Source organism: Bidens hawaiensis, unplaced genomic scaffold, assembly GCF_021521415.1.
Source record: "Bidens hawaiensis isolate Kalapana, Puna unplaced genomic scaffold, B.hawaiensis_p1.1 tig00026856_1, whole genome shotgun sequence".
Lineage (NCBI taxonomy): Eukaryota > Viridiplantae > Streptophyta > Magnoliopsida > Asterales > Asteraceae > Bidens > Bidens hawaiensis.
In genome coordinates this window covers 310241-328932 of record NW_027494328.1, presented here as the reverse complement: position 1 = coordinate 328932, position 18692 = coordinate 310241, and the positions used below count along the sequence as shown (strand labels likewise).

The 18692-nt window shown below is 38.0% G+C and overlaps 1 protein-coding gene across 1 annotated transcript; it reads left to right on the top strand.

Annotated features, from left to right (window-relative positions):
- Nucleotides 1-10492: 10492 nt before the first annotated feature.
- Nucleotides 10493-11650, top strand: LOC143574181 (F-box protein CPR1-like). Its single transcript, XM_077058865.1, has one exon. It carries the CDS (start codon nt 10550-10552, stop codon nt 11648-11650), a length of 1101 nt encoding a protein of 366 aa, XP_076914980.1. The 5' UTR covers nt 10493-10549.
- Nucleotides 11651-18692: the final 7042 nt, after the last annotated feature.

The following is an 18692-nucleotide window of genomic DNA, read 5'->3' as shown; positions in this document are numbered from 1 at the left end:
GGCGTAATCTTCTCATTAATAAACCTTGCATAAGAATTAGATCCTGCTTGAACTGAGCACAAATTTCATTTGTATTTGAGTATATTAAAGGCGAAGGTTGGAAACCTACTGGTCCAGAAACCGAATGAAGGAAGCGAAGATCATAGTTAAAATATGACATGGAGAAGAGCTTACTTATGAGCAGAAAACGAAGACACAGGGGAACCTATGGCTGGATTGAATCCGTCGTGAATACATGAGCCGCTTTAACAAAGAAGCCCTCGAGGTTAATAACCAACTCGATTCTATTTCTTCTTTTGTCCCCCCTCCCCCCACCCCCACCCCCACCCCCCAAAAGAAACCTCCCATAAATGCCTAGGAAAGCCCTCCTCTATTTTTCGTAGTCATGTCGAGCTCGTCAGAGAAATATACCCTCCCTTATTCATCGCTCTTATCAGCGAACGATCATTAGGCGAAGCGGTTGAATCATCGCCACCCCCCAACTTGTTCTTAACTAAACTATAAGCATGCATTTACGCGTGTACCCACAGTTTATTGCAGAGAATTGGTTGTTGATTGCCTATAATCACAGTTATTGGCAATTTATTTCTCACCTAACATGTACTCAATCTCACTTCCACTTGCCTGAATCAGTGCCCTTTGATATATGGAAGCGTGAGTTATGTTTATTATCTTACTTGTGCTTTAGATTTGATTGAATGATCTTACTTGTGCTTTAGATTTGATTGAATGAAGGTGGACAAAGCATTGGGTTTCGATAATTAGCAGACCTCATAAAATGAGCAGGGATTCGATAAATGAAAATATGTACAGCAGGGGACAAGGTGCATGGTCCTACTATCTATTAACTATGTTGTCACCTTACTTCTTGGATCCTGGTACAAAGGATCTAGCCAAATTACATATACTCTAGAAGAGTAGCCCCCCATCATTATCAATGAATTCCCATTTTCTACTGATGTAGGCAAAGAGATAAAAACCTACTTTGTTTATCAAACATCAAGCCTGCTTACTTAAAGCGTACCTTCGCTATTGCAATGTCGTAGGCTCATTAAAATCTTTTTGTGTGCATGTTTCTAAATTGATCTACCAGGCTAGCGAATCCCTTTGTTTGAATTCTACGAATTGGCATGGTTCTCTCTTTGGATTCTCATCAGAATGTGTGAATGGAAGTATATTCTTGGCCCTAACGATAAGAGAACGATTAAGCATAAAGAGCATAAAGGTGCAACCCAACTATTAGGTACATTAGATTAACAACCTTTACTTAACCAACCTATTTTACTAAAGCAACGGTAGGTCATGGACTCTTTTAGAGATTCCCAAAAAAGTTTTTTCTTTTTGCGCTCTTGGTATTCGAACTAGTCATTAATGGCCGGCTTCATCGGTATCACCCTTCTTTCTTCTTTTCTTTACCAAATATTTTCCATTACTTATCTCATGAATATTTAGTCTTTTAACTTTATAAACTTTTCAAATTTGTACCAAAATTTTGTGGGTGTTACATCCTCCCCACCTTGGAATGAATCTCGTCCTCGAGATTCGCTATAACAAATGTGGATACTTCTTTCTCATTTCCGATTCTAACTCCCAAGTAAACTCTGTTCCTCTTCGGGAGTTCCATCTTATTTTGACTAACTTCAGCTTTCGTCGTTTAAGTCTCTTTACTTGGAAATATTCAACTTGTAGAGGTTGTTCTACAAATTTTAAATTTTCGTCGATTTCAACATCCTTTAAAGGCATAGCTAAAGTTTCGTCAGCCGAACACTTGCGTAAATTAGAAACATGAAATACATCATGTATGCCTTTCATTTCTTCTGGTAATTGTAAGCGATAAGCTACAGTACCGATTCGTTCTAATACTTCAAATGGTCCCACAAAACACAGACTTAATTTTCCTTTCTTTCCGAATCGTACAACACCTTTCCATGTTGATACCTTTAACAAGTTTTTCTCGCCTACTTGAAATTCTAACAGCTTACGGCGAATATCAGCATAATTCTTTTGTCGATCTCTTGCTGTTTTAAGTCGTTCATGGATTTGCAATATCTTATCCGTTGTTTCTTGGATTATCTCTGGTCTAGACATTTTATTATCTCCAATTTCAGACCAACATACCGGCGTTCTACATTTCCGTCTATATAATGCTTCAAATGGTGCGGCCTGGATACTCGTGTGATAACTGTTATTATACGAGAATTCCATCAAAGGAAGATGATCATCCCAACTTCCTCCTAGATCAATAGCACAAGCTCGGAGCATATCTTCAAGCGTTTGAATTGTTCTTTCACTCTGCCCATCAGTTTGTTGGTGCATTATGCCAGTAGTTCAGTTGTCTCGAGTCTATCGTGTCTGTAATCGTTGCGATGCTTGTTATGGCTTGATGAACTAGTTAGTTTGGTTATCAGGTTTTGGCGAACTTATGTTCTGGCGAAGTTAAGGACAACTTCGCCTAGGGTGTTAGGCGAAGTTGTCGTATTATATAAACCTAACTTACGCCGTTCGTAGGAGAAAGGGTTTTTGAGTGTTTGTTCTGTAAGCTGCAGCAAGATTTGGTGTTTTTGGTAGTAACATCTAATAACAAAGTAACATTTGTCCTACGTGTTACGTGTTTCTTTACGTGTCTCTCGATTAAATACTCGTATCGTATACGTAGGGGATTCCGCACCCTCGTGTTACGAGATAATCCTGTGTTGATCCGGATAGGACCCTGCAATTGGTATCAGAGCATTTGCTCGTGATTGTGTGGTTCGGGATTATCACACGAGTAATAAATTACTCCGCTAGACTTTTCACGGAATCGTTTCACGTAAAACACCGTTCGTTCGGTCCATTCCTACACCATATTACCCTCGTCGCACTCCACACTATCTTTTAATCATTCAAAACCAGAAATCAAGTGCTCAAAATCAGATCTCGCATCCAGCGAAGTTGCCGTCACCTGTCATTAGGGTTACGGCGAAGTTGTACTCTGACGAAGTTATTTGGTGAAGTTAATAGAAAGTGAAGTTATTTATAACTTCGCCCAAAGCAAAGTTAACACAAGGCGAAGTTATACTATCTTCGCCATGGAATACAGTTTGAATTAGTTCCAGCTCTCTTGTCGGTTTAATATGACGCCAATAAACATCACTAAACTGGTAAAGATGGAAGTTGAAGCTGGATCAGCGACTAAAGCTCCAAAGTTACTTAAAGGCACTGATTTTGTTGCGTGGAAAGACAGATTTGAGAAGTATGTGAAATATCAAGATGCAAAGATGTGGGTATGTATTCAGGATGGCTATATCCCTCCAACAACTGAGTTTGAAGGATGTGAGCAACTAAAAGAATATAATAAGATGGAGGACGATGAGAAGAAAATGTATGAGGAAGAAAGTAAGGCACTAGCTGCAATCACCATTGCACTACCTCAGGAAATTCTTCATACTTTCCGAAGTACAAGTCGGCTAGAGAATTGTGGGAAGCATTGGATAACCGCTATGTCGGAATTCGAAACTCCAAGACAAAGTTACTAAAAACTCAGTTCTCGGTATTCAAGTACTTTAAGAATGAATCACTTGATGACATCATCACAAGATACTATCACTTGATGGCCGAATTGGACAACTACTCCATAAAGTATTCTGAGAGTGAGATTGTGGAAAAACTTCTTGATGCTCTTCCACCACGATGGGAGACGTACACAGTTCTGATGAAAGAAGATAAAGAATTTGATAGCTTTGATTTAGAGAAGGTGGTTAACAAGTTACATAATTATGAGCTTAATATGTTACGAAAAGAGATGCCTACTGATCAGGTTCAGGATCCGGGAATGTATGGTGCAAAAGGCTCCACAAACTCAAGTTCAAAATCAGATTCGACCGCCTATTACTCAGGCGGGGAACCAAATTCTACGCAAGATGGTCATGTGGTAATGAATACAGATGGAGATATATGCTTTGTAGCTAGTGTAAGTGGTTCTTCAAAACCTCAATCCCCAATCAGTAATTCGTCTACAAGTCCTTCAAGTGTAAATTACTCAAAGATGCCTATGACTGTAAAATCTGCTGAACAACAATTTGCTCTTTATGCCTCTTTCATTGCATCTTATGAGAATTACATCAAGGGAAAGATAGTTGACCCTACAACCTTGGATGAGGACTATGATCAGATAGATGTTGATGACATGGAGGAAATGGATCTGAAGTGGCAAATGGCGATGATAGTAAGAAGAGTAAAACGGTTTATGAAGAAGACCGGACGAAAGTTCGTGGGAGAGAGACCGGGATTTGACAAGTCAAAGGTTCGTTGCTACAACTGTCAACAAAATGGACACTTTGCAAGAGAGTGTACAAATGAACGAGTTGAACGGAGTCAGAACAGGCCTACTCAACAGAATGGGAATGGAAGTGAAATAAAAGCCATGGTGTCTCAACAGAATGGTGGGTATAATTGGAACATCAAAGTTGAGGAGGTGATTGAACAAGCAAATCTGGTGAATATCGTGAGCGAAAGATGTAACAAGGAACCAGTGGAGGATCAAGCATACATGGCAGAAGTGAATGATTAGCTCTCGGAGGTATGTTCTGAACCTCATTGTGAACAATGTGAAAAACTGTCTGATCAGTTAAAGCTGATCAATGCTTTAACTGATCGGTATGTAAGTTTGGAAAAAGAATTAAAAATTGTAGAAAAAGAACATCATTACTCTAAACAAAAGGAAAACAGTTACTTGGTCAAAATTAATGCCGGTGAAAAAGACATAAGATGCCTTAAGGCAACATTAGCTGAGAAAATCCAAGTAATCGATCTAAGTTATGAAGTTGTTGAAGAAAAAACCAAACTTATTGATGAAAAGGACAAACAGGTAGTAGATTATACATCTGCAAGACATAGACCAGTTTCACGACCATCCAAAAATATACATCTGCTATTTGTCAACTAGCATATGGAATTTCATCAGATACAATGGATGAATACCTAGAAATGTTTAAAACGGTTTCACGAGACTCACTTCATTTTTTCTGTCAAGGCATACATGTATACATATATGTTTCGTTTAGTTGTATTTTATATATTGTCCGAGGGTTTAGTTGACAACGTTTATACAGAGGGATCATATTGATTTACTCACGAAGATATTTGCGCAAACCAACTTGGTATGATATCCAACGAATATACAAGGTGCACGATGAAAAACATGGTTTCCCCGGAATGCTCGGTAGCATCGACTATACGCGTCGACAAACGGAAGTACTTTAAGAAGAAGCAAGAATCGACACGTAGAATATTGAAAGGACATTTGCAATTATAAAGAAAATTTTTCAATTGATTTCGAGGCCACGAGGGTACCTTCCTAGAGGTAATCCCAATCATAGGCGGACGAGGTTACCTTCCTAGAGGTTCTTTCTAGTTTGAGTCGGTGGTGACCTCCCCTCAGTTATGTTTATGCTTCTGATAATATATGCCGATCCCTAATCTCACAAATATATTTTGACCCAATATCCCCATTATGAGATCATGAGTGTATTCCGCCAACATTTGTTAGGTTCTTTGATTCTATAAGTTTGTCTTGTTTAGATTGCACGAGAACGCCTTTTTTATTTTATATCAACTATAGTGATTTAAATAATAGGCGTAACCTTCTCATTAATAAACCTTGCATAAGAGTTAGATCCTGCTTGAACTTGAACTGAGCACGAATTTCATTTGTATTTGAGTATAGTAAAGGCGAAGGTTGGAAACCTACTGGTTCAGCCAAGAACCAGAAACCAAATGAAGGAAGCGAAGATCATAGTTAAAATATGACATGGAGAAGAGCTTACTTATGAGCAGAAGACGAAGTCACAGGGGAACCTATGGCTGGATTGAATCCTTCGTGAATACATGAGCCGCTTTAACAAAGAAGCCCTCGAGGTTAATAACTAACTCGATTCTATTTCTTCTTTTGCCCCCCTCCCCCCACCCCCACCCCCTAAAAGGAACCTCCCAGAAATGCCTAGGAAAGCCCTCCTCTATTTTTCGTAGTAATGTCGAGCTCGTCAGAGAAATATACCCTCCCTTATTCATCGCTCTTATCAGCGAACGATCATTAGGCGAAGCGGTTGAATCATCGCCCCCCCCCCCTCCCCTCCCCCGCTTGTTCTTAACTAAACTATAAGCATGTATTTACGCGTGTGCCCGCAGTTTGAGAATTGGTTGTTGATTGCGGATAATCACAGTTATTGGCAATTTATTTCTCCCCTAACATGTACTCAATCTCACTTCCACTTGCCTGAATCAGTGCCCTTTGATATATGGAAGCGTGAGTTATGTTTATTATCTTACTTGTGCTTTAGATTTGATTGAATGAAGGTGGACAAAGCATTGGGTTTCGATAATGCAGGGATTCGATAAATGAAAATATGTATAGGAGGGGACAAGGTGCATGGTCCTACTATCTATTAACCATGTTGTCGCGTTACTTCTTGGATCCTGGTACAAAGGATCTAGCCAAATTACCTGTACTCTAGAAGAGTAGCCCCCATCATTATCAATGAATTCCCATTTTCTACTGATGTAGGCAAAGAGATAAAAACCTACTTTGTTTATCAAACGTCAAGCCTGCTTACTTAAAGCGTACCTTCGCTATTGCAATGTCGTAGGCTCATTAAAATCTTTTTGGGTGCATGTTTCTAATTTGATCTACCACGCTAGCGAATCCCTTTGTTTGAATTCTACTAATTGGCATGGTTCTCTCTTTGGATGCTCATCAGAATGTGTGAAAGGAAGTATATTCTTGGCCCTAACGATAAAAGAACGATTAAGCATAAAGAGCATAAAGGTGCAACCCAACTATGACTTACATTAGATTGACAACCTTTACTTAACCAACCTATTTTACTAAAGCAACGGTAGGTCATGGAGTCTTCTAGAGATTCCTAAAAAAGTTTTTTTCTTTTTGCGCTCTTGGTATTCGAACTAGTCATTAATGGTCGGCTTCATTGGTATCACCCATCTTTCTTCTTTTGGTATGCGTTGCTAACGCTTTCATTTTGAGCGTCTTATCTTCTCCATAGAAGCAAAACTCAATCGGTTAGAATTTAGAAAAGATAGTCCAACTACATAAATTTTTCTATTTCATTACTTCCATGGTCGTGCCTCGTGGCATGGCAGCACCCGTACTATTTAAATGGTTCGTTAGTAGAGATGTTCCTAGAGGTGACCCTTATTCTAGATGTTCCTAGAGGTGCCCCTCAGGAGTAAACCCACTATGTGTATGAAAACCGTAAGCCCAACCTGGTGAATATACATACATATATATATAAATATATATACACACACACACATATATATATATATATCTGTGTCCTACGTTCAAAGCCTTTTCTTCGAATTTCAGATACAAAAAGTAGAGGTCAATTAAGAGAAAAATTGGGGAAAAAAAGTTTTACACGTGTTCAGCGGGTCATGCATAGTAATATTATGAATCCAAGATCAGCAAATATAGTTTTTAAAAGATTGGATTTTGCGATTTAAAAGGGGGTAGCGGCGCAGCTTGTTGCCCGCTTGCCTTCTGTTTCGATGTAAACTAAACTTTTCTTTAATAAGATATTTTATTATCAGTAATCTATTATAATGAACTGGTTAAATAAAAATAAATAAATAATAATAATAATAATAATAATAAAGAAACAAAAGTGATAGGATTAAACAAAAGTTGAAAAATTAATAATAAAAAAATATTAGATGAAATAAAACCCCCTCAAGCCCTGACAGCCGTCATAAGTTTTCTTCATCAAAATTAGGGCGTCCTTTTTAACCCTAACCCTATTACCAAACCAGATTCCACTATCATGTAATTCGGTTGCATGATCGCAGTAGCATAGCTTCGACAGATCAACATCCCGTTTCTTTAATCTTCAATTCTACTCTCACTTTCTTAAACAAAGGTATGATCATTTACTTTTTACTTTAAAATGGGTGCTAATCGGATTCTAACACGTTTTGGTTTGAAACATATTGTTTCCATTTGACGATTGGAATTGGGGTTTTGTTTTATACCATGCGTGGTCAAAACTCGACACCAATGTTTTTTTATCACCTGATGTCAAGTCAGCATTTCAAAGTTTTAAAAAAAAATTGTGTAATCAAAACTCTCGTCAAAACTCACCAGCAATTATTACCCAATTTTTATTTCTATTTTGAATTTCTACTTTTTTATGATTAAATTAAGCAATTAATATTTCTTCAAATAAATTAAAATTACATTAAAATATAAAAACTACTTTTCCTCATAGCCGTCGTCTTCGTCTTCATCGCCCTCGTCTTCGTCTTGATTTTCACCTGGAATGGGTCGAAACATCTAATCATGTTGGACCAAATCCAACTTAAGAGCATTATGTATTTCTCTTGAGTGCAGAAAATAATTGTTTTCCCGTGACTGCTTCATTGTTGCCGGTGTTCGTGGTGGACCGTCGTCCAGTATATAAGTTGGATATATCGCTCTCCCATCGTCCTCAATAATCATGTTATTGCAATATGATACACATATACATAGCACTTCTCATTTTTTTCCAATAACCATGAATGGTAGGGATTTTTTACAAAGTGCCAATGTTATTGAAGAACTCTAAAACACTTCTTGATGTCCTTTTGTGAAGATTCTTGTAATTTCTAAAATAAATCCTTTTTTCGTCGAGAGTGTCTTTAAAAGTTTTCACAATCACCCAAATAGTAACCGTGTCAGTAGTAATTATCGTTAGCCCAAAACGAAGCCAGGCGACTGTTCCAAAACGTTTGTCATTGTTGGTCCTGGCGACACCAAAGAACGCCGACCAAACGCAAAGGTCGTATGAAGCAACTGCTTGAAGACCCTCTGTTGGTCCATCATGGTCACCACATGTGTATTGACCTCCCCATGCGGTTGGACAATTAACACATTCGCAGTGCATAAAGTCTAAACTCCCGATCATGTCAGATAAGCCATGCACCCATGAATGCGCCTCGCAAATCCTTTTAGGTCGTTCCAATTGGATGTTCTTAGATAACATGGAGCGTATTGCTTTATTATTATTATATAAAATAATTAATTAAAAACAATTAGAAAAAAAAACAACTGATATAATTGAAAAAAAAATACAATAATACCGTTGCAAAAATGCTCCAACGTATCTCAAGTTGATTTTTGGGCCATCTTTAGGTACTCGTCATTGATGTCGGTTTTGTTTCCGTAGGCGAACACACGTATCGTTGATGTAACCTTTTGAATTGCGGTGAATCCCAACGTCCCTCGACCGTACGGTTTTTGCTTAAAGTGTTCAAACTCGTGCTACAAGTCTTCGGTAATGCGCAAAAAGAATCCTTTAGACATACGAAAGTAACGCCTAAAAGTATTTAGGTGGTTGTATCTCGGCGGGTCATTGAAGTATCTGCCATCAAACGATCATTCGCTATCAAACGTTCTCGTTCAATCCGTGTTCTTTTCGGGACCATGGGTGGAGGAGAAGAAAGAGATTTCATATAATTTGTCGCAAGCTCAACCGCACTCTAGACCGCTGCTTCCTCCGTGTCGTCTTCGGCCGTTGTGTCGACCCCCCTAAAAAATGGTTGTATATAGAGGTGGGAGAATTCATTTATAGTTTTTGTAAAGTGTAGGTTGTATATAGATTTTGAGAAAAGAATTTTATACAAAGTGTGGGTTTTGATTGGGAAGTGAATGAATTTTTTTTAATTAACTAGCCGGTATACAGTACCTTGGATTAAAATTTATGAAACCGAGAATAACGTCATTAGTTATAGCATAGGTACGCGTATAACTGTTGATATATATATTACAACACATCATAGATCCTTAAATAACGCCATGATTATTAATACAGAAAACAGCAAAAGAAATATAGAATATATATATATGTTAATAAACTCTTTATGCTGAATAATTAAAATTTGCTTGAATTAGTCAAAATGGCTTTGTGAGTATTAAGTTTTTAATTCTTGAGATAACCGACTCGATTTAACCCGATACATAATTACCGACCCAATTTAAGCCGACTCAATAAACCCGAGAACCATAACACCCGAATCTAGAATGGTTTGATACTTTGGTTATCAGGTTGTATTTCCACTGCTTGAGATACTGTAACTTCTGGCCTATGAGTTATTTTATTAATAATTTATTTGATTATTCAGTTCTCTTAATTGCAAGATTTAAAACATACTTTTTTGTGTTTGATTTTAAATTTTGTACATCTGTTTCGGCTGATTTCAATTTTTACACTTTGTTCTAATAAAGTTGTATGTTGCAGTGGTGAAGCTTGAATGAGAACGTTGGGGGCCAGACTCAAAATGTATTGAAGGAAAAAAAATCATAGACTGGGGCTCAAATTTTCGGTCAAAAACCGGTAAATTTACGTTACATATAAAAAATTTTGTGTCAAAAACGGGAAAATTTACACTGCTGGAAAAAAAAAACAGGAGGGGCTGGGGCTGGGGCCACCATGGCCCTCACTAAGCTTCGCCGGTGGTATGTTGGAACTCCGGTGACCATGTACTAATATTTTACTTTACTTTTTGCAGAATTACCATCATAATGCCGCATGATCTATGTGAAGATCTGATTGTTGAAATCTTTTCAAGACTAGCAACGAAATCCCTTGTGCGATTCAGATCAGTTTCTAAATCATTATATGTTCGTATTGGTAGCCCCAGTTTCATCAGACTGCATACCCTTCGATCTCCGAAAAATGTCATCTGCATACACCAAACTAGATGCGATAAACTCATATATACGTTACTTGCAGAAGGTAACCTGTCGTGTACTCCCGATATTGGCATAACACCAGTTGAGTATCCTTTCAAGAGTTTCAGCATTGTTGGTTCATGTAACGGAATTCTATGTGTTTATGAATCTGGAAAGGGTATTAATCTGTGGAACCCTTCAATTAGGCGCAAAGTAACCGTACCTGATCTTCCTTCTTCTTCGGGTGATTATTTAGTACACGGGTTTGGTTTCGATCCAATAATTGATGATTACAAGATTTTGAGGACAACCGAACGAACTTCATTTGTTTACACCATGAAGAGACGCACTTGGTGTGAGATTGCTTCCCCTACTGCTGAGTTTGATTATGTGAAACCACACGCATGTGTTATCAACGGAGCATTGCATTGGGTCGCAACTTTAAAAAATATATTCGATGAATGCTATCATTCTTATATATTGACATTTGATTTGAGCTCTGAGACTTTTTCTGCAATTGAGCTGCCAGGAACATGCTGTCGAATGAGCATTGAAGTGGCAATCATCAAAGGCTGTCTAGCTGTGATTTCCACAAACCGTCAAGGTCATGGTTGGATTTGGGTGAGAACAGAACACAATAACACTGCTTCTACCTGGCATGTTGCCTTTAAATTCGGTATGTTTGCAAATCCCTTTAAAGGAGCTCGGAGAGTTTTTGAGTGCGCCACCAATGGTGATTTACTGTTCATTATCTCTAACTGTGTCGGAGCTTATGATCTTAAGTACCGGATACCAATGATACTTCAGATATTGACTTGTTCATCTTGCGTTGTTGATATGGATATGTGCGTCGAAAGCCTCGTATTGTTAGACATGGGGACTTCATGTGATCCAGGAAGCAAATTACCAATGAAAAAGAGAGAAGCAGCACAAGTGAAATTGCAAATTTAGCTTTTATAACAATACTTTATTATTAGTATTACACTTTCGATTATTAACAATTTTGGTACCTTGAAAAATACCCTTTTTGTTCCTAATATTCATATTAATGACCTATGCATCTACTCGTGTGAATTTATTACACGACACAAACGTAACATAAAATTTGTGAAGACGGGTTTAGTCTATCCTTGAGTTCATTTTGCGTTGTACCAATTTAATCTGTTTATTTTATACCGTTAAAGCAATCACCGTCGGATCATAATCTTATGAGTCACTTATAACGTACGCTATCTAATATAGTACAAATGATGATGAGCACAAGTATTCGTTAGTTTCATCACCGGTGAACTCATTCACTCTTTTCTTCATGTGTGGAAGATCAGCAGTGGTTGTCGTGTAGCGTTCAGTGTAGCCATTTGTAATAGAAAGTTCGCTGAACTTGGTATGTTCACCTGTGTCCATACTTTAAATTTTTTCAATCGGCTTTGAAAACGTTACTAGGTATCTGACATACCCAAGATGAAATGGAAAAATAAACATAAAAAGAAAATGAAAATGAAAAAAAAAAACCAGAGTAAAAACAAAAGTAAAAATAAAAGTAAACACAAAAGAAATATTTTTAATAAACATGTACAAAGCAAAAAATAGATCATCATCATCGTACTCGATGTATCCCATCAATACAAAGCTATGGTTGGGTCTGAGGAGGGTACGATGTAGACAGTCTTACCTCTACCTCGTAGGAATAGAGAGGCTGCTTCCGGTGAGACCTCCGGCTCGATAGTAGTTTTGCATCAAGCCTTGGACTAAGGCACATAACACTCAACCATCGGGACACCGGCCGATTGATGCATGTACCCTTGTCTTTCGACTATCAACGTCACCACATGATGCCTCCACTTTTAACGTTATTTTCACGAGATTAGTAAAATAACGTCAAAATTAGTGCAATTTCACTTTTTCCCCATCCGAGGGTTCACACATATACCTTATATGCACGGACCGCAAGCAGGGCGCAAAGCAAAAAATAGATATAAAAATAAAAATAAAGAACGAACTTTAAAAATGGCTAAATATACATGCAATTATGTTTTGTTGGGATTATATCGTTATAGGCAAGCCAAATAACACTTTCCGGCGCGATAAGATAGATCTGGTTGATTGTCATATACTTATCCACTTAAACACGTACCTCAATCCTTACTTTGATAAGCATGACGTGACATATAGTTTAGTTTATGTGACTAAATGAAACCCATGCTTAGAATCTATATAGTCGCCTTATCAGACTTCAATATAGTTTTAATTAGCAGAATCACCCTAACTTGCTTTAAACATTTTATCACTTGCCTAAAATTTTTTGAATATTTCACACAAAATACTTATAAAATAGAGCTATATTTGTTTCCTCCAGGATGAATTTTCCCACTTTGAATCACACCTTTTTGGACGTTTTCGCATATATTGCATATTTGACATAATTGCATCGAGATCCAGATCTTTGTCACCGCAAAAAAAGGACAACATAGCATCTTCTGTAGTATTGACTTGCATTGACATCCAGATATTCGTCACCGCAAAACATAGGACGGTGCATCCTCTGACTCATTAATTTACATCGGCATTCAGGTCTTGGCTATCGCAAACACAGGACGCAGGTTACATATAATATACATACACAAAAAACAGGCATTTTATTTTTTGAGACCAAGTGACACGAGACTTGAGTATGACCCAACTTTTTATTCTATTTATCTCACGAACTTGGTTAAACCGACAAAATCGTAAGATGTTTCCCACTTGAATCAATCCTTAGGTATGTTCAAATTAGTCAACAACCAAACCGTCTTTTCATTCTTAAATGTTGAGCCTACTAACATATCGAACTTAAAGTCTAAACCTTTCAGCTACAGTACGTTACATGTGTTGACCTTGTCATTAACACAAAAAAAATGTATTACTCCCACATAACCACAAGTAAAATTTTTGTAGTTTTCTAATTTTTTATTATTATTTTTTTTAAAGTTAAGCAAACACGGTTACTCGGTATTTATCATCCCATTTAAATATGATCAACATTTCAAAACGGGTTGGGTCAAACGCTATAGTGTAAAGATCAACAAGGTTTTCATGAGTGTTATGGTCAAAAATCAGTTTAAGGAACAAGTAATCAAATTCGTTTGTGAGGCTTGATGCTTGTATGAATGATATGATCAACGTATTAAATGCAAGTGATGAACAACGAGATTTATACGAGGAAATGCCCTTGACAACTAGTATACCTCCGGCACAGAACCTCGGGTAGTGAAAACTATCACTACCAATTGTATTATACTCAAAAAGTGATTACAAACATCGAACTAGTTAGAAATTTCACTTTTGGCCCCTTTAGTTTAGTTTTCTTATAATACAATAATTAAACTATATTTATCAAATGAACCTTGAACTTTTGAATTGTTATACAAACTTGTTACAAGTTGATATATTTGGATTATTTTCATATTATACCCGATAATTAGCGAATTGGTTAAATAGAGACTTTTAAATCTTGGAGTTTCGACAACCGAACAAAATGAAAACTAGAAAACGAGTGATAAACGTATATCCTCATTATATTAGCGATGAATGTTAAACACGAATATAAAGAAACAACGAAACGGTTCAGTTTAATGGGTACGAATAAATAAAAATACTAGAATGATGATTGTCACATAGAAAACGTGCAATGAAAATTAATAACATTATTTTGTGTGTGTGTGTGTATATATATATACATATAAAGTAATTATATATATATAAACAAAAAAACCAAAAATTCGAAATGGGTCGGGTTTTCGGGTTTGAAAAGTAACGAATGTTACAGGTATGACATAAATTAATGAGATATTATGGAACGCGCTTTTGGAAATAAGAGATGGGCTTGGTGGCCCGTATTAGCTTAAATAGTTTATTTATAAACTAGTTAGCCTATCATTAATAAAAGAAAAAAACAAGCCACCATATTATATTCCATCTCTTCATCACACCACACCACCGGCCGCTGGCCTCCCATTCCGCCACCGCTGCTGTTCCGTGAAAACCACCCCATCGCCGGCCACCACCTTGTTTTCGTTGCTGTCTGTGAACACCATAACACCGCTGCCACTACCCTTGGTTGCTGCCGCGGCTACTGTTCACCAACCACAGCCGACACTGTGTCCCGCCACCGCCGCTACAATCCACCGCCGATGCCACTGCCTAGTGCATCGCCACCTTCAGGTCTCGTTTATCACCTAGCGTTGTTCGTTAGCCCTTGGTGTCTCGACCGGTTTTATATTAACCAAGGTAAAATTATTTATATATGTGACAATCATCAATTTCAGGTTAACTCCATTAACTCAACTCCGTCAATTCAAACTTAAGATCGTTGAATCTATAACACACACTTCATTACATTTAAACTAGGGTTTAAATGACGCTTAACACTTACTACATGTGTAGTCTTTCAGGAATTGCACCGAAACGCAAACGAGTTGACGCAAACGATTGATGAATAAACAAAAAACGTCAAAACAGTAATTATGTGATAATTATGTGTTAGACTTATGTGTTATGTGATAACATGGTTATAAACGTTAACTCAATATGTAAACTAGTTAGTTAAGTTAGAAAAACAACAATTGATAGTGGAGGGACTTGAGTGTAACTTAGTATTCTATAAATATATCATTAACAACTAAACCCTAACTCTTAGTTCTTTCTCCCTACTTCCGATCGGCCTCCTTCCCCTTTGCTCCCTTGGCTGTTGTCACCTTCACACACACATAACACCAAGAAATCAAGCCTTTGATTGAAGAACTAGGTGCTAGGAAGGTATAATTGATTATCCTATACATCCTTGTTACTTGATTTTGATGTTTGTTGGGTTAATAACAAACCCTAAGCTGCCGATTTCTTGTATGGTGTGTGTTAACATGATTATTGTTGAATTGATGATGATTGATAACTAGTATTGATGTTGTTACATGTTGATTGTTGTGTCTATGATTTGAGTTCAAACACAAACCCTAATCAAGTATGTAATATGTAATTGATGTGCATGGATGGTGTTTATGGAGTTTAGAGGATCATATGAATGCATGATAGTTCATAGGTTGTTAATATGTTGAGTTTGGATGCAAACAGTTTCTGGACAGAATGTGTATATGATGTTTAAGTGACTGTAACGAAGTGTAAACGTGAAAATTGGTTAAGATTATTGGTACTGAAGTAAACTAGGTTGAGTCTAGTTTCTATAAAGTATAAATTTGTAATTTTTGGACAAGTAGAAGTTAACTTTTATGATTTTACAAAAACGTTGTGCAAAGCTGAGCTGTTAGACCTGCTGTTAGGTTGTTTTGTAAATATTATATCTCATGAACTACGAGACCAATTGGGTTGGTTCCACTTCTGGATTGAGTTAGGAACCTAACCCAAGTGGTCTTGCATTTATTGGATTTTTCGTTTAACGGGAATTGCAAATAAAATTCTGTTGTGCATGAATCTGACAGTTATGAGTTTGCTGTAATGATTTGATGATTGTGAGAAAACTGTGGGGAATAAAAATGTAATAAAATATTTTCTGGAAACCTAAGACATATGTGCTTCTGTGATGATTTTTGGTAAATTAATTGAGATGCTATGATCGGTGAAATAGTACAATCTTTCTAGTAGGATTTCTGTCTCGGTGAAACTAGCTGCTGAGTTGTGTAAAAATGCATGGAATATGATACTTGTTATATAATTGTTATGTTTTGACCAAAATACCCTTGCGGGGAATAATTGCTAATTGATTGCCATGATTTGACCAAATTGCCCTTATGGGGAATAATGGCTACCTAATTGTTATTTGTTGACCAAAATGCCCTTACGGGGAATAATTGCTAGTAACGTACGTTATGAATATATGACACGTATATGATTGCTTACACATGTAATGTGTCACAAAAACACTTGTTTAAGTCACACACGATTCACAAACGAAACACGAAACATGTTATGTGCATAGGTATTATGTGCCGGGTCTAGAGACTCGATAATATTCCGACACTTAGAAAAATCTCTTTGTTGTTTTCGAACGTTAGAGAGAGTTTTTCGGTGACGCGCATCTTGGTGATTTATTTTGGGAAATTCTTCGCAAACAGTGAGTTTCACTTTCCCCTCTTTTAAACTGTTTTAAACGTTTTTCACTTGGGGGAGATAACATACTCCGATAAACGCATTTAAGATTTTGTTAGTAAATTATATATCACTTGTAAAGGCTAAGTGGCAAACGAAACAATTGAAGTCCTACACATCGAACCGGTTAATATTTGGAATAGCGAGTCACTGTTGAGTAGTACTACTGGGTTTGACATACCCCACCCAACGCTAAACTCGACTGGAGGTGGAGCGGGTGTAATTTTGGCTAACACGTACCATGGTTTGGAGGACCTGGTGACAAGGCACTTACTAAACGAGTCAGCTTCGGTGTCGAACACTTAGTAATACTAGTTGTATAGACTAGCTACCTATCGATATATAATTTGACATAACACTATCTGGTAACGCAAAACGCCGTAACGTGGTTACGCAAAACGCAAAACGCCGTAACGTGGTTACGCAAAATGCAAAACGCCGTAACGTGGTTACGCAAAACGCAAAACGTTGTAACGCAAAACGCTGAACGCGAACGCTAAACGATTTATTTTTATATAACTTGTGAACTCACCAACCTTGTGTTAACACTTTTAGTATGTTATTCTCATGTAGCCGAGGCGGGCGCGCGGTTTAGGAACATGCATTGCTTCAGACATTCTAATTATGCAAAACTTATTTTTAACGGTTATCATTGGTTTTAAATCGTCCTGCGTGACGTAACATTGTTTCTATGGTTTTACGCTTCCGCACTTATTTTCATTTAAATGTTTTTATGGTTTGATTATAACTGATGATTCCGATCCTGTTAGTTCACACCCTCTGACGGTAAAACTCCGTTAGTGGATTTTGAGGGTGTGACAGATTGGTATCACAGCCATTGGTTATAGCGAACTAGAAGCTGCATGCATACTAGACTATAACCGCGACGACCCATTAGTTATAATAACACGCACTGCATAGGTTTGTGTAGTCTTGTAATCTTATCTCTTTACCTCTTTCACTCATACGCGCGCGCATACACGGCTTACCTGTAGGAATGTCGACGCCACCCTCATCATCATCCGATTCGATGACGCATGCTCACGGGAAGGAACCGCAGTTACCCACCGCATCGCCACCCCGAGTAGTCCCGGAACTCGAAACTCCCGCGCCGAAGAGGTACCGCCTATCCGGAGGCATATACGAAAACGACGTTAGCTGGGATTGGTACCCTAACATGATCAGGCGTATGGTCTATCGCGAGCAAGTTCCCCCGTTACCTCACCCGAACCACCCTGCTTACCCCAACACCCTACCACCCATAACCGAACCTGTAGAGCGAGTTCTCGCAGCAGTTGTTTCTTGTTTGGAGCGTGATGTTGGTTACATGCGCTATACGAGAGCGAACGTTTCCGGACTGTTAAAAGACGGAACCGAGACTAAGGAGGAGATTGCCCACATGGCAGCGGCAATGAAGGAAATGCAAGAGGCTAGTGATCAACAGATGAAGATTATGATGAAGATGCAAGCTGAGATGATAGACTTGCAAGAGCAACTCCAAGTAGCAAGGACCTGAACCGAGATAGCTCGAGAGCGTTGCGATGTCTTACAAATGCAAATTGCTCAGAACACAGCCGAACCTGAGGCAGAGCCTGAGGCCGAGCCTGAGGCAGATCCCGAAGAGGAGCCTGAGGAGGAACCTGAGGAAGATCCCGAGGAGGAACCCGAAGAGGAACCGGAGGAAGAACCGGCTGAGCCAGAGGCACACTCAGAGGTGTCCCCAGACGATGTGCAGATGTGCAAATTCTTGGATTGGAACTGGCTAACGCTATGAACTGGGAGGAGTTCAAAAACATGATGCGAGAGGAGTACTGTCCGAGAGAAGAGATTTCAAAGTTGGAGTCAGAATTCTGGT

Bases quoted from the DNA above. Each gene is read 5' to 3' on its own strand.
- LOC143574181 (XM_077058865.1), top strand. From the start codon at position 10,550: ATGCCGCATGATCTATGTGAAGATCTGATTGTTGAAATCTTTTCAAGA.